Genomic DNA, 22,929 nt, shown 5'->3' on the forward strand with positions numbered 1-22,929 from the left:
TCCACTTAATTCCACTCATCGTTGAATTATCACAAATGGAGAAAATTCACGTGTGTAATGACAATATGGTGTGCTATGGTGTGCGACACAGAAAAACCATTGGCTAGCAAGCTGTAGTCTACTTCATTGGTTCTCAACGTCAGTTCTGGGGACCACCAGGGGTCCAAATAGACCCTTATGGGTCCACAGTGTACAATCAAATTAAATTAAAAAAGTATCATATGGAGGTCTGTGCATAATTATCAAACTGGGGATCCTTGAAATTAAATAGGTTGAGAATCAGTGTTCTGGAGCATCCAAGCACACAGCCTTACAGAGCCTTGCATCAGTTATGAAAACCCTAAGTTTACAGTGATAATGCTGGGCAGTTTGCTCTATGGTTTTCCTGTACCGTAAAGGAATTAGATTTCCACTGCCTGGTTGGGTCTATTATGTTCTACTAATGCCCTCATATTTTGCCAATACACACTAAGGTTATCCGAGGTCAAATCCATAACCCAGGGTATTAAGCTTTGCATTCATTACATTCTCTGCAGATTGTCAGCGGTCATATAGTCATTCAACCAGTGGTGGAAAAGGTACTCAAATGTTTTACTTAAGTGAAAGTATCAATACTGCTATGTAGAAACACTCTGTTACAAGTAAAAGTCCGGAATTCAAAATTTACTTGAGTAAAAGTACAAAAGCATTGGTATCAAAATGTACTTAAAGTACCAAAAGTAGAAAGTACTTCAAGTTTTCAAACGTATAAAGATCTGCAAGCTCACAATGCGTCGCATCTCGACGCATTGTGAGCTTGTAGATCTGCTATTTTCAAATGGCCGAAATGTATATAGGGCTGAAGTGGTTAATGTATGTTTTGTAACGATAATACAAATCTACAAAGTAACTAGTAACTGAAGTTTTCAAATAATTGCAGTGGAGTAAAAGTATAATATTTGCCTCTGAGATGAATAGAAGTAAAAGTACAAACAATAGGCCAGCAAAGAAAAAATAAATCCTCAAAATTGTACTTAAGTACAGTACTTGAGTACATGTACTTAGTTACTTTACACCACTGTCTGCAACAGGGTGTACAACGCTCCACACGTCCCAGACTCTTCTCCCTTCTGCCTCCCAAACCGTGGAACAGACTCCCCATTGCAGTTAGAACTGCAGACTCCAAAATTTCCGCCGTAATCTGAAGACTCACCTCTTCAGACTCGACCTTAGGCCGTAGCACTTGCCCTAGCCTTGACAGCCATGCAGTATTATGCAAAGGTTAAAATGTATGTTATTTAGACAGATGCCAGGTTCATTTGTTGACCTATAGTTTGTACAGTTTCAATCTACATATATATATATTTTATATTATAATGTTTAGACTGATGAGCCTAGCTTACTGAGGCACTACACTGTCTCTGTCATTTGATGTATTACCTTGTGTTTAACTTGCTTACTGTAAATCGCTGTGGATTAAGAAGAGCTTCTGCTAAATGCCTAAACTGTAAATTGCGATGTTGGGCAATGCTACATTACCAGCAGGCCATGAAGGGTGGTTGCACTCAATTTGGAGGCAAACGGAAGCTCCGCTTCTGCACACAGAACTGAACACACACGTGCACGCGTACGGACTGAGCTACTGTTGTGCGATAATGAACTGGCAGGAGAGCCAGAGTGCCCAGTTATGTAATGTATCTTCCTACCGCTTGTTCTCCCTCACATACACACACACTCAAGACACTCAGACACAGGTCAAGGCTACTCTGACCCTCTGGGTTTTAAGTAACACCTCAGGCTGTGCATATGCATATTTTACATGAATGAATGTTGGCAAGTTGTAGGGGAAATGTCTCAACAGCAATCCCAAACTTCTCCGGCATCCTCCCTATTCCCTGCTCGGTCTTTTCCTACATAGGGCTGTCACGATCATGACATTAACTGACGATTAATTGTCACTACAAATAATTGCGATTAACATATTTAATTGTGTTTTTCCTCATTGGACATTGGAACATATGAACAAACAAATTACATTTCTGTCTAGGCTTTCCAAACAAAAAGTGCACAAGGCAGATAAGACAAATAACTTCAATTACTTTTTTTATTACTTTTTTAACTACTTTTTCTCCCGAATTTAGTCGTTATGCCAATTAATTCCTCCCCCACACACATTTCTGTGTTGTCACTGCTGTTGTATCCTACTAGTCAGGGGATATTAAAAAAATCTTGGAATAAATTCCTTACCAAAAAAAATGTGTTTGTAAAGGTGTCTAGTAACACATCTCACAAAGACTGAAATGCAGTCCCCCTAGGAGAATTTTTGACAGCTCCTTAAAGTTGGGGTACCCACCATACACCTTGGTTTAAAAAAAATCAAAAAAAAAAATCTAAATTTAATTCTGTTTTAAGTAGCATGTGAGGTGTCAAACTAGGGTGTTTTTATGATTCTGAATCCAGTGCAAGCATTTGTTTTGCACCAAAACCACTCCTTGGGCTAAAAACGGCCCAATCTCAATGGGCTTTTTACACAAAAAGTATACCTGGAAAAGGATGGCTATGGCCGTTTTTAGCCCAAGGAGTGGTTTTGGTGCAAAACAAATGCTTGCAATGGATTCAGAATCATAAAAAACACCCTAGTTTGACCCCTCACATGCTACTTAAAACAGAATTAAATTTTGATTTTTTTTTAACCAAGGTTATGGTGGGTACCCCAAATTTAAGGAGCTGTCAAAAATTCTCCTAGGGGGACTGCATTTCAGTCTTTGTGAGATGTGTTAATAGACACCTTTACAAACACATTGGTGAAGATTTTTTTTGGTAAGGAATTTATTCCAAGATTGGAAAATATTCTGCTAATATCCCCTGACTATACTGACTCACCTGCCAGTGAGGAGCCCCCACCAGGAGGACGTAGAGCCTTCGTCCTACTCCTCCCGCCCAACACTCCCCGCTGACAGATGCTGCCCCCGCCAGTAGGAGTACGTGCAATGACCATTATCACCCTCCTCCCCGCCCGGCTTCCCTCCCCCGAACACGGGCCAATTGTGTTCGTGCAGACGCTCGACAAAGCCAGACGCACCACGGCGGATTCGAACCCTCAACCTCCGTGGTGGTGGGCAGTGACTTTACCACTGCGCTCGGGTAATAACTTCAATTACTGACAATACCAATAATCAAAATAAACAATGTACTATGGCCAAAACGGGCTATATTTTGTGAGCTTGTAAATCAGCCATTTTCACCGTTTTTGAAAATGGAACATTTTACGATTCACGATTATGAAAGTCATGCAAAAATAATTGCGACTATCTCAAATAATTGCGATTAGACGATTATGTCATAATTGTGACCGGCCTACTGCTCCTATTCCTTGCTCTGTCTTTCCCTACCTCCTTGCCTCGCTGTATCTGTCCCTGTGAACAGTGACAGTCCCTGCTCTACACTTCACTATCTCTAGCCATTACTCACATAATCCCCTGTGTGTCACATCTCCCCCTTAAAAGGACCATACCGGTGTCTATGCACAGCTTGAACATTGTATCATACATAACCTCAGACCATTATAACGTAAAAAAAATGTAATTGTGCTGGACTACCTATTTTAAGCTAATTTAAAGTCTCTACACGTAGATTTTCCCCATTATGACTTTCCCCACTGTGACTGTACTGAAATGAACTGTATCCAGTGGCTTATAAATAAACCATTGTATGCTATCTCTCAAGACAGGTTTTAAATGCACTTTTGTTTTGCTTTTCGCCGAATGGGTTCCCCTTCCCAGATTGTGCTTTGGCAAATGATGGGCACTAATATCTGTTGTACTGTGAGATCTAGTCAATGGTCTAAAAACATGTCAACGTCTTTTCTCTCCTCTCTCCATAGCTGCTGTGTGTAGTTGTGGAGTAGGGGTGCAACAGTTAATCAAATAAATAAATTCAAACGATTATAAACAATAACCGATTGTAATAAAACAATGGAATTTGTTTTTTTTGTTTTTTGTTTTTTTTCTTTACTTGCAAAGCAAAGCAAAAATAGTGAAAATAGCAGATATACAAGTTCATAACACATCGCAAAGCAACACACGGCGACATTTATGTTTATGGACTAGATTGAGAGCGGTTTCACTGTACAGTAAGTCAATGAGGAGAATATTTTGAACACATTTCTAATCAATGGAGCAACTATTTTTGATTTCTCACCCACCTTTGGAGTGACATCATGGCACTGGTAACTCAACACAACCCTATACTGATTTGAAGATTACATTTTGCTGGGAATCCCCTATAAGCCCCCATCGACCCCACTTTGAGAACCACTGCTCTAACTGGCCTCTCTCTCTCTCTCTCTCTCACTCTCTCTCTCTCTCTCCCCCATCCTCATGGAGGTCCAGCCAGCAGCAGCTGCTCAGCATCCCATCACCCGTCCCCCATCATCTCCACCTCCTCTGCAACCCCAAATGCCTAGGGGTTGGGATCCCAAATCCGGAGGAACCGGATCCAAGGTTGAGGAACCGGAATCGGTTCCATCACATTTGGAACGGTTTACGGAACCGGTTTGTCACACTGTCAGAGCTGGTATGTGGACTTCCTTTCATTTCATCTTTATTTACTTCACGTCTGCTATACAATAACAACACCTGTGGTTCTCAAACTTTTCAATTTAAAGGATCAGGATCAGATTAGGCATGTAACGATTCACTCAACTCACGATACGATTCGAATCATGATACTAGGTTCACGATACGATTTTTCAAGACAGTTTCTAGACAATTATTTCTCTTACACAAATCCAGTTTTTTCTTCTCTTATTATTTTGTTTTACAATATTGTGTTTTCTCTTATCCTCTTTTCAATACAGTAGCAAATGACAGAAAACTTTTTTTTATCAATTTTCTTTCAAAGATCCCGTATTTTCTTCTTTTTTCCCCCCGCTGTTTCCATCGCGATACATTTCTTATTAAATCGATTTAAATTGTCACCAGTTTGAATCGATTTTAAATCGATTTACGATATATCGTTACATGCATAATCACCATAACTCTGAGAGTGTACAAATGGAACCATTAGCCGTAAGGGTCCATTTGGTTCCATTTGTACACTCTCAGAGTTACAGACCTGTATGTCTCAGAGTTACAGACCTCTAAGGGTCCATTTGGAACTCCCTATAGGAATCATTAAAGAGAACCGTTAAGGAATCGGACCGTTTTAAGAGGGAATCGTTAAGGAACCGGAATTGTTCAAATCCTAAAAGCTCAGCTCCTTGACCACCTCCAAGCCCAGCCCAGCCCAGCTCACCCAGCCGGCCCTGCAGTGTGGCCTCTGTGTGAACGTTGCCTCCATGCTGAAGGACAGCGTGTTGACAGCTACGGGGTCACCGCTGTCCAGGCAGAGTGAGAGGGTGGCACATACGCATGAATGATGCAGCACAGTTACTGGGCTCTCATAGCTCTGCTCCCAACACATGGAGGTACATCCACCCATATGCAGTGGTGGAAAAAGTACTCACATTTTTTACTTAAGTAAAAGTATCAATACTGCAATGTAGAAATACTAGTAAAAGTATAAAGTCCGGAATAAAATAAATTACTTGAGTAAAAGTACAAAGGTACTGGTATCAAAATGTACTTAAAGTACCAAAAGTTAAAAGTACTCATAATGCAGAATGTCCCATTTCACAAGTTTTCAAATGTATAAAATGTATACAAATCTTTTGAAAATAGCAGATCTACAAGCTTACTACAATACGCATAGTGAGCTTGTATAAATGTATATAGGGCTGAAGTGGGTAATGTATGTTTTGTAATAATAATCTAAATCTACAAAGTAACTAGCAACTTAAGTTTTCAAATAGTTGAGGTGAAGTAAAAGTATAATATTCGCATCTGAGATGTAGGTGGAGTAGAAGTAAAAGTACTCAAAATTGGAAATACTCCAGTAAAGTAAAAATACCTCAAAATTGTACTTAAGTACAGTGCTTGAGTAAATGTATTTAGCTACTTTACACCACTGCCCATATGCACGCTTGTGTTCAAACACACACACACACACACACACACACACACACACACACACATTCAACAGGCATCTCAACACCTACGTAGAACAGCGGTAATGAAGAGGCCACTGTTGTTACGTATTATTTGTATTATTAGCCTCTCAGAATACCCTATACAATCCTACAGCAAACATCTCATCTATACAACAGTCCTTATGGACTCATTAGCGTCTGCATGCTTGCACCGGGGAATATCAGCTATGGACACAAAGCGGCATAAGGAGGAGCAATTAAGAAATGGAAAGGATGAGTGGTGTACTTCATATAGCACAGTTAGCCATTATATTTCTAGGATCAAGGCAAGCCCTTTGGTGTGTGTGTGTGTGTGTGTGTGTGTGTGTGTGTGTGTGTGTGTGTGTGTGTGTTTATAACCAGTGGTGGAAAAAGTACTCAAGTCTTTACTTAAGTAAAAGTATCAATACTGCAATGTAGAAATACTCTGTTGCAAGTAAAAGGCCCGTATTCAAAATGTTACTTGAGTAAAAGTACAAAAGTATTGGCATCAAAATATACTTAAAGTACCAAAAAAGTAAAAGTACTAAAATGTTTGAAAATAGCAGATCTACAAGCTCACAATGCGTCGCAACGCGACGCATTGTGAGCTTGTAGATCGGCTATTTTCAAATAGCCTACTGTATATATAAAAAGTGGTTAATGTATGTTTTATAATATAGTAATTTATATCTGCAAAGTAACTAGTAACTAAGTGGAGTGGAGTGGAAGTAAAAGTATTAAACATCGGAAATACTCCAGTAAAGTAAAACTACCTCAAAATTGTACTTAAGTACAGTACTTGAGTAAATGTACTTAGTTACTTTACACCACTGGTTATAACAAACCTAGCCAGAGAGAAACATGAGAGACTGGGGGGTTCTCCGTCTCTGTAATGGTGAGACCCCTACAGGTTGGTTGAGGTACTTATAGAACCGAGAGGGATAGCATGTTCCTCCACATGCAGTCAGAGTAGCGGTTGACAGTGACAGGGACTATAAATAAACAGTCCTATAGTCATATAAATGCACACAGTTTCTCAGTCAAATATACACGGTGAAGACATCTTGTTGCATTGTAGGCTATACACAGCATACCGGTATCTCTTTCGGCAGTGCCCCTGTGTCACTGCGTCTAGCATGCACATTCTGTCACTCAGCAGTCATTAACGGTCTGCGTGCAGCAGCCCTCTTGTCTCTCTAGCACTCTATAGAGCCTATATAAAGTATGGCAACTCAAGCGGTATGGCTTCATATCGCTTGAGGGGGGAGGGGGGGTACGGTATGGGGGGGGGGGGTGTCAGATAGGTCACAAGACAGAGAAAGAGAGAGATGGAGTTATTGTATTGCAACTGTAGTACAATACTCCCCCCCCCCCCAGACACAGAGGTTGACTCCACAGGCCTATGAGCCCCCCTGGACAGCGCGCCACCATGGGAGGTTGAAATGTGAGATGGAGGGATGAAGAGTGAGGGATGATATGGGAGCAGGCTTGACTACACCTCCTCCTCCTCTCATAACCAGGCTAAAAGAGGAGAGACAAAACCGCTAATTGGTAAGGCATCATTGACGAGTGTGCATCTGTGTACCGTTACGTATCTGTGAGTGTGTGGGTGTCAGTAAATATCTGTGCAAGTGTTTGTTTGTATCTCTGTGTGTGTGTGTGTGTGCGTGTGTGTTTGTGTGCGTGCGTGTGCGTGCACACCAGTGAATGATTAATTACCTTGCAGTGACTCCCGCCTGTTTGTCACCCTGGGTTTCCCTGTTCATTTGCACCGTTGCATTAATAATGCCTGCCGGTGACAGAAAATGGAGTTGGGACAATTCGTATTCAGAGCTTCGCCGGTTTCCCTCCCTCAGCCTCTTACCCGACTGCCACACTCACCGCCTTTCTACACAATATGACGAGGACCAACTCTAAATTCCATTTCCCTGTCATCGCTGCCATTTTCCATTTTCTTCCCGCCACCCTCCCCCTTCCATACATTATTCTCGGCAAACATTCGGCGAAAATAGCTGATCTACAAGCTCAGGAGGTTGTATAGATCAGCAATTTTCAACTTGATTTGGTGTAGAGGGAGAAAAAAAGAGGGGACCAAGAACAGAATTCTTTATAGTGTTTAAGTGGTTAATCAACGACAGAGGGCCAAACAGCAGGCCAGCAGTAGCAGGGACAGATGACTCACGGCCAAAGGCTAAGACGATAGCGTACTGATAAGGGTTCGACTGCTGCAATCGTGAAGTCTTAGCAGGACAGAGAAGAATCATATGGACAGAGATAAGATACAGACACAGGGGCTAGCAGGGATGCACACACACCACAGGGTATCACTTAATCCATACTTATAGATTCACATCCAAGCCATGAGGGCTATTTTTGGATTGCCTATGAATTGAAATGATTTTTCTTTGTCTTTGAAAACAGTAAGAAATGACAGCTTTCTAAAATTAGACTAAAGATAATAATTAAGAGACTCTAGAAGCAGTATTATCCAGTGAGCTCCCTTGTCTAGACGAAGCCATGCGAACAACAAAATAAAACACATGCTCCTAATCCTGGTTAGGTTTTTTTTGTATTGAGCTACATGAGTTATGAAACTACTCGGGGGAACGATGCAAGTTGGGAATGGGAATGCATGCCCCGCTCTGGTTATGCAATAGCCGTTGTTCCCATTGTACCCGTCTGTCTAGGACTCTCCAGAATCGGGATCGGACCCAAAAATCTGTCATCAGTCGGGCTCCAATATCGGGTGTTCTTAGTACTTGCATAGCTGCATGTAAATCCTACCAAATCAACAGTGGGACCGTGCACAAATTTCAGGTCGAACCACTAAGAATGTACTTTGTACTGTACTTTGGTTTACCGAGATCAAACAATAAGTCAGGGGGGAAGTTGCGGTCATCAAGTTGTTCCCTTGAGAGGAGCCGTACATGAAAGCGTACAAAGGAGACAGTGTTTCAGAGCTGTCACGGGAGTTACAAGCATGAGCAATAAAAAGAAAAAGTGCACACGGCCATAATCACAGATAAGCGTCCAGTTATTCTTCCACGGCCATGATGGACGGGGCTGTGGCGGCGGGGAGAATGATTTGATTTGAGAGCTGTGGTCAGTGGCCAACTCCAGCCGGCAGGGAATGAAGGAGGAAGTTGCCCACTGAGGTAACAGCCAAAGGGGTTAGTCGCTCTTTCATTTGGTCAAAGGACAACATTTAGACAGGCCTGGAAGTAACAAGACCCAGGCTCTGTGGTAAAAGCTCATTTAACTTCCTGCACAGTCCAGAGGAGAGAGTGAGAGAGAGGAAGAAAGGGAAAAGAGGACAGCTTTGCATGAGAGCGAGCGAGTGAGGGCGAGCGAGCGAGAGAGAGAGAGAGAGGAGGGGCAAAGCGAGAGTTAAAGGGCCGCGCTCCCTCGGTGATGCACGGGGAGCGGAGGACTGAATGAATGAGAATGTGATGTTGCTAGCACATTCCCCTGGCCTCACGTGCTTCGCTTTCTCTCTTTCTTCTCGGTTTTCGCCCCCTTTCCTTTCCTTCCCTTTTGTTTTGTTTAAAATTTAACGAGGTCCTGGAACATGGAGGGCCGGAGCAGGCATCCGGGGTGTTTTTGGCTCGTCTCCGTGTCACATGCGAGGGCCATGTGAACACGGTGCCACTGGGGGGGGGGTGGGGGAGGGTTAGAGAACAGACAGAAGAGAGAGAGAGAGAGAGAGAGAGAGAGAGAGAGAGAGAGAGAGAGAGAGAGAGAGAGAGAGAGAGAGAGAGAGAGAGAGAAAATAGGGGAAGTTTAACCAGAGCGACTGGGAGGGTAGCAAGTGCTGTAAGTTAAGAGAAGTAACTGGCATGAAATACAAGTAACGACACAGCAAAAACACAGGCCAACAAATGAGTGATGGGAAATGAGAGAGAGCGAGCTTCTCAGTTCAGCAGGTGACAGCTCCTCTTTTCTCTCATGGCCTGTATAATTGTCAAAGTAGCACAGCTGAAATCAATTAACAGTTAATAGTCGAGTTTGGCTTCACATGGGGAAGGATGGACCCTATAGATCACATGTGTCAAACTCAAGGCCCGCCAGGCCAAATCGGGCCCGGCGCCACATTTTACGAGGCCCACGAGAGCTTGCAAAGAATATTATTTGTACAATGCAATTCCACGCTGCTTTACGGAGGTACGCTACATTTCCCAGAATGCATCCTGAGTTGAAAAACTGTAAGATCCATGGATCCTACAGTTTTTGACCTCATACTCTGATGCTGCATTCACACAGCAGCGACAAAGCAACAGGCTACACGTCATTTTCAGTGGAAGCCAGCGACATGAAGCTACAAAATGACGGCCGACTCTTGGCGCTATGACACGCTACAAAGAAAGTTGACGTGGCTTCAACTTTTTTCAGTGCTACAATGACGCAGTGAAGCATCAATCAATCATATGTTTTTGTTTCACCACTTCCACTCCTCTTCTCTCTCTCCCCCACAATTCCTGCTCCGTTCCGGAACGAGAATAAAACACTAATTCTTGCCATTAACCAGTTCTCTGTGCTATTTAACCCTACCCTTTTCATCACAGTGTGGCTTCAGCCACGCTCTGACAGCGACTCAGCAGTAATGTAGCTGGCCACAGCTTGGTAGCTTTTGTCACCGCTAGTGTGTGAACGCAGCATCAGGGCGCCATTGTAAAATCACTCTGATGACAACATGCAAAATAAACTGGATTCATAACCACTGCTCCTAGCAGAACAACATTGTCACTTTATGATCCACAAGTAGCCATGTTGGCATTGTGAAAGAAGATTGTAATGGGCTTCTCCCCGTGCACAGTCAGACTCAGTCGTTTTCAAAGACTTTCTAACAGTATAGAGACAGCGGCCAGCAAGGAAGCAGAAGCCCTGGCTGTGTTATATAAGCCTATTCTTTGAAGAAGCTGAACTTTGAACTATTGCCAATCTGTATTAGAGCAGAGTCCATAAAAACAAGTGCAGCTCCACCCAAACAAACTGATCTATAGCTTTGTCTTGACGACTCAAAGGTGAATGTATCAGGTAGTGTGTCACGTTCCTACACTTTTGAGAGGTATTTTTTGGCAAAACACTTGCATCTCCATAATGGTAAGCAGATGACACTGTAAAAAAGCAAGACATATCATCCAAATTCTTAAAAGTTAAATGTGCACTGCAGTGGCCTCACAGGGAACACAGGCCGGGGCACAGCAAATCACTTTAAGGATGTTGCGTTTGGGACTCGATGCAGTTCTTGTTCTGGAGCAGGCAGGCAGAAAGCAGGCAGCATGTTCCATAATCAGAGTTCGGGGCCGCTTTTAATGCTGAGAGTTGCAGATGTTGTCTGGCATTAGGCTGTGTCACTGGTGATCAAAGCAGGGGAGAGTGAGCCCCCGCTGGCCTACTTCTAATCCGCCCCCTTGCCTCCCTCCCTCCCTGCATGTGGCCGAAGGCAGCGGTTGGGGCTCAGCTCAGGGCCCTCCTTATGGAGACATACAGACACCTTCACTGCTATGCTCATAAAGCAGGGGTCTTCAACGTTTTTCAGGCCAAGGACCCCCTAGCTGAGAGAGAGAGATGAAGCAGGGACCCCCCCCCCCAATATATATTGTATATTTTTTGTATCTATTTATTTACTTTTTCATAGATTTCATATAATAGTTTCATAGACTTGTTGTGTAGTGTTGTACTGGATTCATGTTAATGTGTATTTTCAGACAGTTAACCGGTTAAACCCCCAATACTTAGAAAACTTTTTCTGCTCTTTTTCCTCTCTCTGCCATAAATAACTGATCTACAAGCCCGCAGCGCGAGGCGTTGTGGGCTTGTAGATCAGCTATTTTTGGCTAATGTTCCCCCCTCAGGATAGGGATGCTAGGGCTCAAGTGGTTAATGTAAGAAAATAAATAAAAAAGTTCCTATCACACAAAGATGTGGCGGGCGGCCCACCTGTAGTAACTCTGAGGACCCCCTGTTGAAGACGTCTGTCATAAAGCATCACACGCTCCAACCCTCAGCGGCGTCTCCAGAGCGAATTCCTTAAAGGGCAGTTTGACAGACAGCTGAGAAGGCATGCCATTGGACATAATATACCCAACCCACAACCACACTAACCCAACACCCTCCCCCCCCTCTTCCTGGACGAGCCGGCAGGCAGACAGGAATGACATATCAGCATGACATTCTTTAGCCTAGATCAGCGAAATCCCAACCTATGGGGCCATGGCTCTGACTCTTTCTCCGTTTCCTGTCAATCTCCAATGTACTATCAAATAAAGGCAGAAAAGCCTAAACATTATAGATATAGTTAAGTGGTCAGATGGGTGGGCCCGGCCGCCAACGCTTTTGAGATTGTCAAGTGGGCCCTGATCCAGAAAAGGTCAGAGAACAACCACTGGCCTGCATTCAGCTGGTTGCCGGCGCAAAGCACCGTTGACTTCAATTGCACGTCTCTGTCCTAACCGCTTTCCAATCGCGCCTGAAGCGAGCTTGACTGTAATGCCAGGCGTGCACACGCACACGCACACGCACACACAAAAGCATACAGACAGCCTTCCCTTTTTCCTCACATCTCACACCAGAGAGAGCTCACAAGAGAGCAAGAGAGAATGATGGGAGGTGAGCTGAAGCCAATACTGTGGAGCTGCTGTTGGAAGAGGTGCAGCGGATAGCAATAGCAAGGGAGTAGCTGTTGTTACACTGTAGTTTACAGATTATATACACCGATATACACTATATGTCTTGTGGTGTGTGTGTGTGTGTGTGTGTGTGTGTGTGTGTGTGTGTGTGTGTGTGTACCGTCTGTGTGTATAAGCAGTAATTCATAGATAGAGATGAAGGGAAAATAAGAAGGCGGCTACAGAGAAATAAAGAGATAGGGGAAGATAAATGGAAGCTGTCAGAAGGTGTGAGGGGGGGGTGGACGTGTCTTATCTTTGTTATCTTGTTACAAGACATGAGAAGAGGATGGAGGCAGAGAGACGTGTCAAGCCAAGAGGGGGGGGGGGGACCTACTATACTGGAGAGAATGCAGAGTCATGGCTTCCACTACAAAGATGCCGGCATCCTCCCAAAGCCCACCCTCCTCGAACACACGTTGTGCAAGTTGTCTGAGAGGCATGCAGGCAGGGTAGTCAGGGTGAAGGAAGTGTCAAACCACATCAATATAGGTGAGGGTTTGAAAAAAATACAGCAATAATTCTAAACTCTTCAAACTACAAAAAAGAAAAAGTAGCAGATTCACAAGCTCACAGTGCGCCATCGCATTGTGAGCTTGTAGATCGGCTATTTTCACCATGCGATGCCACCATATAACGAAGTATAAATTAGGACTTAAGCGTTTAAGGAGGTACAGTACACACACCAAGACCCCCACCCCAACACTGTCAAGAGTTAAAGTTAACACTGAGGTTTTCACTGTGCACTGCACACACTCACACACCAAAGTTTCCAAAATCTGCATCCACCTCAGTATCACACTACATGACCACAGTCAAAACAAGACCACCTCTACGCCCCCACACTCTGGCTTTTTCCGCACCTCTCGTGTTGAAGAGCTTTTGTTGTTTTGTTGCAAAGTCTCAAAGAACATGGATGCCTTCTTTAACTGTCACACTTTATTAAAAAAATTCTCCCCTTATTCTGCAAACACAGACACGCACACATGCGCGCATGCACGCACGCACGCACGCACACTGGATTGGAGCTCTGGAACGTGTGAAATCTGATTACATAATGACTCAGCCATTGGGCCTTTTAGGAGGACAATTAGCTGCTTGGCGAGGACGTAAGTGAGGAGTGATGATGAGGCAGCAGCATAGTGTCTCACTTCACGCAAATCTCTCAAGACGGGGAGGTCTTGGCTAACGCAGTTACGTCTGAAATCAATACTCCAGTCTTTTGGTTTTGAAATGGCGTGGGCGAGTACAACGATAGACTTTTGAATTGACAAAAAGGCTCCATATAACTAAGAATTTATTATTCACAGAGGGCTCCTTGTATCGTTACCAAGACAACGAGCGACTCGGCGGTTACCATGCATTAAAAAAGGTGCCAAATTCTTCTCTCCGTTTGCCTTCAAAGATATAGAGAAAATACAGTGTAATGCCAATATTACACTTAATGCATACATAAAACTGGGGCTCCATGAATGAAAAAGGTTGAGAAAGAATCACTGGTCTACTTAATGGCTGCCGTGGAGCTGGGGGTTTCATGAAGCCTTTAAACCCTGTAGAGTCTTTGTAAGTCATCATGTCACACCAGCCACAGAGCATCTTCAGTGAGCTGGCAGAAGGGCGGAGAGATACGGGGTGCTGGTGGCTGGTGAGTCACGCAGACCCCATAACAGTTTGAATCAAATTGCCGTCTTGTATGTCTCCCCCTCTACACTCTTCCATCTAAAATAACAAGAATCTTAAAATATATATATTACATATACAGTATATCTATATATAAACACATTATAATGCTGGACTCATGGCCACTGTGCTAGCATTGGCTGCAAACTAACTTTTCAGGAATGTCAGATGGATGTAGCCCTCTACAAACACACAAATACGAATAAATGATAAATGGAAAGTGGGGTGAAACAACTTCCTGTCTTCGACCTAATTACGCGTACCACCGTTCTTGCCAACGTTGACAATTTTTCAGGAAAAGTAGCGACAGACGGACAGATGAGAAATGGGTAAACTGCAAGTTCCAAACGGGCACTATGAGCATACTTTGTGTCATCATGAGCGATGCACAAGTTTGAGCATTTAGTCGCATATGTTTTCATCAGTTCTGCATGAATAACTGTTCCCATGATGCACCAGCACCTGTCACACCGAGCGCACCTTAATTCGCACACGATGCATACAACACGTGAGGACATAATTGCCTGGGCACACCATGTCGAATTTATGACTTTGTTTCTGACAGAAACCGTGTCTATTAAAAATGAGTGGAATTGAAAAGAGTACTACCGCAGTCATTTTCAGGTCAGTGTATGCCAGTGGTCATTAATTTCCGTCATAAAGCCGTCCAAAACTAAACACCAATTTAGTTTTACAAGAAACAGCCTTCAGAAAAAATAATCCGTCTAAACTTTAATAGTGTGCGGGTAAAGAGCTTGCAAAAAGCAGCAGATATAGTGAAAGGCCTGAATGCGAGCGTTTGCAAAGCTAAGGAGAAGGCTAATGAAAGTTAATTATTTAGCGTTTGGTAAGGCAAAATATAGGTCTTCAGCCTAAAGGCCAGTGCCAGAGGGAGCTAGGGTTCAATATGCTGGTCTTTTCTCTTGCATATATGTAGTAGTGAATGTATAAAATCTCTTCCATCTGAGCAACGGGTTCGCTTCACTAGTTGCCACAATGAGGCTTCCCTTATAGGTGGTAGAAATATTCAGTCAATGGCTATGCAAGGAAAAATAATACATTTTATAAAACAGCCCACTTAACATTATGGTCTGTAACTCTTAAACCGTAGGTTGTAGATTTGTAGAATCAAAATAAAAATCATGACACAACTCCCCATATAGGCCACGCTCATCCGTCTAACTAGATTTTCTGCCATATTGAATTTCATTCAAAACACAAAATTAGTGGAAGAGGCTATTTCCTAACAACAAGACACCATACATCATGAACGCTAATTTGAAATGCATGTTGCAGGGCCTCTAACGCTGTTTATCCCAGCAGATTCCTCAGGTCCTGACAGCCGCAACCCACGACTTGCGTTGGGGGGGGGCCACACTTTCAAGTTGTGTTTTTAAATTATTACTCTTAATTTCTTTGTGCTCAACTTTTCCAGTAGACTGGAGTATCATGTTTTTTTTTGCTGGCTAAGCATTATAAGGGTTTCCTATGTGGTACCCCGACAAGCTTGTGAGCCTGTAAAAGAGCACAGCAGCCTTTTGATCTGGGCAACCTGCTGTATGTACTCTGTGTGAGTGTGCATGTGCGTGTGCGTGTGCGTGTGTGTGTGTGCACAAATCCCGACCGAGTCCTCTCATCTGGCCGCTGAGGAGTGTGTGCGCTCAGAGCTTGACCTGACCTCTGGAAAATCAAACTGGCCTCTTGCACTTTCCAAAGCATTTGGCAGCATTCGTCACAACAAATTCTGCAGCTGAGCAGCCACTGCCCCTCCATTCCCCTTGATCCCAGTACAAAAGGTGCTGAGAGGGTGCATGCTTCGTCTTGCTTGTTATAGACACTCAGTCTACATTATATTAGCCTACACAAACTACATTACGTTACATAATCTTATTATAGAAACATTTAACATTTAAGCAAAGACACATTAAATTTACAAGTAACCTTTAAGAATTTATGATGACTTTAACATTAGGCTATATCTAGAAGAGAAACTGCACAATGGGGAATATTGAGCTATTGAACCACCATAAATGAGAGATTACATACTGAACTTCCTGTACCAGAGCCCTCTCTGCGTGCACGCGCCTACACACACACAAAGACCTTCAGTGTGACAAGAGACCTACAGTAGTGACAGCTGTGCCTGCGAGGCCGCCAGCAAGTCAGCTGAGGACGGTACACTCCTCTGTCTTCACTGTACGGACTAGCGTTTAAAGTCAGCGACATGCATGGTAGCGTGGAATTCCCCCACCCCACCCCCAAAACAAAAAGATATCCTCCTGCCCCTAAACCCCGCCTCCTTCCACTTCCTCCCCAAAAAGACATGCCTGACATTCTGGAGGAGCCAGCGTACATTCCTCACATGCTGTGAGGGGGCGGGGTGGGACACGAGGGCATCCATCCAGCACTGTTTTTACTTTCCACACTGTAAAAGCAAGACCGTTAATTTAACTCAGAGCGTGATTTAACTTTGATGCCTGAGGAAGGTCATCAGTGACCGAAACGTTGCTTCTTTGAATAAATCGTTACTCCTGTACCGTGCAGTTCGGCAGTGTGCAGGCGTGTTCTTTTTATTAACTGTGAGAGCGTGCAAATGGAACCAGAGGGACCCCCGTGCAAATGGAACTAGAGGGACCCCGTTCCATTTGCATGCTCTCAGAGATGCAAATGGATAAATCAATGCTTAGGTTTCTAACCTAACAATGCAATGCCTGTGTGTGTCCATTTGTGTTTGTAAAGTCATCCGTGTTGCCGCCAACTAAAAATGTGAAACAGAATTATGACTTCAACGGCCTGGGACTGGAGGGGTGGAGGGGGAGAGGGCTCAGGTGACCACGCTAAGCTCTCTCACATGGGACGTGGAGTGATGTCCAGCCTCGGAGGAGCATCTGAGCTGCCCGTTGCCTGCCACTACTCAGCTGACTGCGAAAGCGTGCACGGGATGCGGCCCTGTTGAGCTTTCTGTTCAAAACTTACATGCAGAATATACACAGGCATTCACGGTCATTCAAGTCCCACAAACTGTATACACGGTCATTCTATGCAGTACATACATACTCTCCCTCATCTGAGGCCATCTAAATTAATTCATTCCAGCAGTTCTCCCGAGCCACCGACCAAAGAACAAGTCTTTCGACAGCACAATAGGTCACGGAGCGCACGTGATGACAGTGAAGGTGAAATGGGACAACTCTCCGCTTCAGAACGAGTGACCTCTGCTTTTGACATGCTCCTCTGGCCAGGAAGCTAGGGGACAGACAGGCAGACGGACGGCGTCACTGCGTCTGTCTGTACTGCAGGCACTCCAAAGATTAACTGCTCACCTTCACATTTAAAATACCCTCATTCCCCAGGAGTCCGTCCTGCCGACACAGACAGGGTTTTTTGCTAATCACCTCTACCGTCAACTCCCCCCTCCCTCCCATGAAGTAACGCCATGATCTCTTCGCTCAGCAGTGGCAGCGAAAGCAGCAGTGGTGGAGGCAGCGGCGTGGCAAATGAAAAGAGCTTCCTGAGCTCTGGAGGGGCATGCTAACCGGGCTTGGCAGGCCGTTCGCTAGTGTGACAGTCGCTGTGCTGGGTGCCAAGAGGACAGGCTCTGTGCCGCATCTCAATGACCAGAATTCACAAAGTCCACAGAGCTGGGGTTTATGGTGACACACCCCCACCCCGCATCCCCCCCCAGTCATCCCTCCCCCTCAACCGCCCACCTCCACCCCTCTCTCTCCATCCGCCCACACAGGCATTCAGCCTTTTCATTAGGATGATAATGGGGCAATAGCCGGAACAGGGCCCATGTCTGAGCGCCATAAGTTGTGGCGATGGCTTTGTGGCGATGTCATGCGTGTCCATGGGAGCAGAGCGTGCTGTTTCGGTCCACCAAAAATGGTCAAGGCCGCAAAGGGGAAAAAAGCATTGAGAATCTAAAGGATGTCCCCGAGGCAGCGTAGGTCTGGCCAAGCGTTAGCCATAACCTTGTTCTAACCCCCTCGTGCCAGCACACATACTTAAAACTTGAACATGATACTCTGCCTTTGTACAGCAGGCTTTGGAATAAATAGATACTTTCTTCACATTTATTGTGCCACGGCCTATCTTATGCTTTAATGCCTTACTTGACAACGTTCAGAGCAAACAGGAAGAGGAAGATGTGAACCTCGTCTATTCAGGCCTCGTGAGAAAAGAGAAGAGTAGGCTAGTCCATTGGGACATTACTCTCACTGTCTGAACTGAAATGTAAAGTATTTGTTTACAGTGCCTTTAGTACATTGGTAGCACATGCACCTGCATGAATGCACTGGCCTCATTCTCTGATATAGCCTAAGTAGGCTAACTGTTACAGATGCATCAAAATCATAAAAAAGGTTCATGGTCCAAAATAAGCAATGTATGTGATTTGTGAAAGTGAAAGCCTTATCAGGTCCTAGGGTGACCTGGAACAAGACACCGTTAAGCCTGAGTACACAGTTGAGCGCCGGTGTCGTGCACAGAAAATAGCAGATCTACAAGCTCAGAATGTGTTGCAGGCTCATGTGACGCATTGGGAGCTTGTAGATTTGCCATTTTCTTGTAGATATGCCAAATAACTATAAATCAAGCCTTATCGTAACAACTGAATAGGTGATTGCAACATGTGCTTTTTTTCAGCTTTTCTTTTTACCTGCATAAAAACGTATCAGGGAGCCAATCTCGGTGTTCATGCCTTCTTCTTGAACTCGCCATGGGTCCTTAAATCCCAGCTTAAAGAGAAAGTCATTCTGGATCTGGAGAGGCCTCTCATCTTGCCCTAGCCTCCTGACACCTTCACCGTGTAGCTGAACATAAAGTGTGGGGCTGGAGTCACACGCATCTCCATTGTGGTCAGGTGTCGACCCTGATTTTAAAGTGCCTTCACAGCCGTCATGGTCTTGGATGTCAGGTGTATTACCTGTTGAACAGGCTCTTGACAATGAGCTCGCACTGCTGCTGGGTGGCAGGCTGCCCAGACTGTGAGGCTTCAGTCTGTTCACCTGCCCCGTATCATTTGTCACGTTGTTTAAATGTCCTGTGTCGCAATGCTTGTAGCCGGCTGAGATGGCGTCGATGCCATTGGAGAGATGTTGGGGAATGGGGTCAATATTTGTGCCTGACGTGGGGCAATCGAGCTCCAATTCGTCAGAGGAGCTGCCGTACGTGTCATGGCCGTCTGTGGCACTGTCAAACGTGGGGCTCAGGATGGAAGCATCCGTGCCCAGGATCATGTCATCGCTGAGGGAGTCCCTGTGTTCGCTGAGCCGGGCCCCAGAGCTGAGGTCGTCAAATGCACTGCTTTCCACATCCGAGCCAGAATTTAACCCATAACTGTCCATGCCATTCCTCTGCTCCGAATCATCATCATTGGGGGTGTCAATGTTAGAATTTGAATTTAAATCTGATGTTGAACAAGTCATGTTGTCCTGCGACTCAGAGTCTGGGGTAAAAAGTTTTCCATCGATGTCCTGTTGCTTTTGCCTGTCATCTGCATTGTCCATGAGCAGCAGTCTCAATCTGTCACCTGGCTGGCTGGATAGGCCAGTCCTGAATTCTGTGGATTCCAAAGAACTCAAATGGTTGCATTTTATACTCCCGTCTCCATTCACTTTGCATTGATTATCACTATATTTATAATTTACATTACAGTTGCCATTTTGGTCAGTCATGGCGGGGCTGTCTTTGCAAAATGTGCGCAAAGCAGACCCCGACTTGCTGCAGAGTTTGCTCAGACGTAGCGCCATCTCGCCGGCCGTGGTGTCCATCGTGCAGAGGACCGGCCGAGGATACGAGGGAGTGAGTCTGTCGTGGACGTGGATGGAGCCCCGGTGGAGATCGGCGCGCATCCACTCTCTGTCCGAAGGCTGGAGCTGCATGTTCTGCCGCTGCCTCAACAGGGTCTTCCTGTCCAGACTCCGAGTGTGCAGAGACGCGGACGAGAGGGCCGAGTTCATCTTGGCGGTGACAGCTGAGGTGGTGGTGGCAGTGGTTGTTGCAGCTGCGGCGGAGAGATTCCTCTTCAGCCGCCTTCGTCTCAACAGGAGAGAGTTGGAGTTGCTGGTTAGGCTCCGGCCATTAGACGCGGCGCCGATACTTTTGTTCAAAGCGGCGGTAGACCCCGCCGTGGAGGCGGCGTGCGAGAGGTTATTCCCGTTCTTCATCTCCAAACGGGAACCCGCCAGACGTCCACCGCCATCATCATCCCCCGGAGTCCCCTGGGCCGGCGGCAGCGACAGTCCGCTGGGTTTCTTCAACTTAAGGGTCGCGGTTCTATCCGACGCGACGTCCTCCCCAGCGAGAGCCTGCGCACTTTCCATCTGTGCAAATGAAAAGTAGCCGACACTAGATCACGGTGCGCACTTGGCCAAACATCCAACCGCTTACATTTAAGAGCCAGAACGTGGATCACAACACTAGTAAATGTCCGCCGACTGACTGGGCGGTGGAGTCTACTTCTCCCACTAGTCATTCACGCCGTGCCTTCTCCTTCCTGGCAGGGTGTCTGACACTGTTCCACCAAACATTTTTAAGCGATGAAAATGCGCCGAGAAGAGAAGAGGCTGGACGCGTTGGGACGACAGACCAGGGCGGAGACGAGACTGTAACGTCTCATTTAGACCAAAACACTATGGTGGAATATGAAATGAACGTCGGCCGACCTCTTACGCAAATACTGGCTGATATATATTCATGAGGGCGAGACAAGATGGGGGCGCTAACAACCAGTGTTGCCAGACTCTGCGAGAGAAACAAGCAACCAGGTCTGTAAAAACAAGCCCAAAAGCGACTATACAGACCACACGAGCACTTTAAACCCAGCTTGAACACTCTACAAGCTCACAACGTTTCACGATGCGACGCGTTGTGAGCTTGTAGATCTGCTTCAAAAAATTAAGTGTTTTTTTTGTGAAAATTATATATATTTTTTAAACATTTTAACAACACAAATCTGGTGCAGGGGTCCCCCTGGCACAAAATATTTTAGATGGGGGGTCCGTGGCCAAATACATATTAATGTGGGGGTCTTTGACATGAAAATGTTTGAGAACCACTGATTTAAACACTTTAGAAACAAGCCCAAAAAAACGCAACCACCAATATTTACAAGCAACTTTACAGAAAAACAAGCCCAAAGTCGCTTATAATAAGCGGACATGGCAACCCTGCTAACAACACCGCAAAGCATTATGGGCCATGTATTTTAAAAAGCCATGTGTTACAATGGACTTTCTCAAAAACACCCAGGTGGGAGAACTACATTTCCCAGAGAGGGTGTGTCGATGGACAGAGGCGGTGTTTCTATGGAGGCGTAAACAGAGAAGCTATAAAATGTAGCGTACAGCCACATTGAGCACATCCCCTTATCTGTTCTAACTAGCCCACTCCTTTGGAAGGCCATGCGTAGGCGTATGTTGGCCTTTGCGCGCACTTGATGAAATATACAATGAAAAAGTTGCAAAGAAACGAAACCATCTTAACTTAAATGCCAAATGGGTGATGACAGGTGTACTCGCATATGTTTTATTACAGGAATCCCTCTTAGCTGTTGATTATTATTATGAACACCTACAACTTTCAGAGATTTTGATGGATGGCCAATGTCAATGTGCACAGAATATAAATTTAAATGTAAAATACTCCTCACTTAAAATATGGTACAGTCTCAAGTGTAGGGCTATTTTGAAATTGAACTGAAAGAGATTATGGTCATTTTTTTGACTAGTGGTGACGAGGCAAATAACTCAGCACCATCTCATCAGGACGCCATTTCACAAGGCCATGCTGACCGGTGGACACTGTGCCTTTATTATGTTGTATTTTACGCCATCTAGTGGAGTTCCATGAGCCTAACATACTGGCAGCCGGTAGATCTCATATAACATTTTCACAAAATAGCGCCTGGCAGATTGACACTTTTCTAGTTTTCTTGCCATTTGTTTGACTGGAGCATATAAAGTTTAACCACCAAAATGTGGAATACCAACAGTCCTTACTCTCCTTCAAAACCTCTCTAAAAGACCACTTACAGGTGGCTGCAATTCGTAGTGTGTGTGTGTGTGTGTGTGTGTGTGTGTGTGTGTGTGTGTGTGTGTGTGTGTGTGTGTGTGTGTGTGTGTGTGTGTGTGTGTGCGTGCGTGCGTGCGTGCGTGCGTGCGTGCGCACGCGCGTGTCCAGAGCTGATCTTGCAAACCGTTGGACCTACTGTATCAGCGCCAAATCTTTTGTGTGAAACACACACACACACACACACACACACACACACACACACACACACACACACACACACACACACACACACACACACACACACACACACACACACACACACACACACACACACACACCTTCATCAGCTGTAATGGAACATAGGAAATGGTTCTATGACAGAGGAATTTAGACACTCAAGACAAGACACAACTTTCTGTTCTCTGATGTAATATGTCAGTGGTTTATGATTAACTCCTGTTTGTCTCTCTCCATCTTTCTCTCTCAGATGTGGGAGCATCTGATCGAAAGGCCATGGAGAACAGTAAGGGAGGGGCT

The 22,929-nt window shown here is 44.9% G+C and overlaps 2 protein-coding genes across 3 annotated transcripts in view; one reads left to right on the forward strand and one right to left on the reverse strand.

The window, feature by feature from the left end:
• The window catches only part of phlpp1 (PH domain and leucine rich repeat protein phosphatase 1), a 63,035-nt gene extending 42,029 nt beyond the window's left edge, over window positions 1-21,006 (reverse strand). Inside the window, exon 1 of the mRNA XM_080441030.1 lies at window positions 19,037-21,006. Coding sequence (XP_080297156.1) covers window positions 19,037-20,702 — 1,666 coding nt within the window. The 5' untranslated portion in view covers window positions 20,703-21,006. The remainder of the gene's footprint in view (window positions 1-19,036) is intronic.
• The window catches only part of ripk1l (receptor (TNFRSF)-interacting serine-threonine kinase 1, like), a 733,201-nt gene that overhangs the window by 91,269 nt on the left and 619,003 nt on the right, over window positions 1-22,929 (forward strand). The gene's annotated exons all lie outside the window — the stretch shown is intronic.

Source organism: Gymnoscopelus braueri, assembly GCF_963280865.1.
Source record: "Gymnoscopelus braueri genome assembly, chromosome: 10".
NCBI lineage: Eukaryota > Metazoa > Chordata > Actinopteri > Myctophiformes > Myctophidae > Gymnoscopelus > Gymnoscopelus braueri.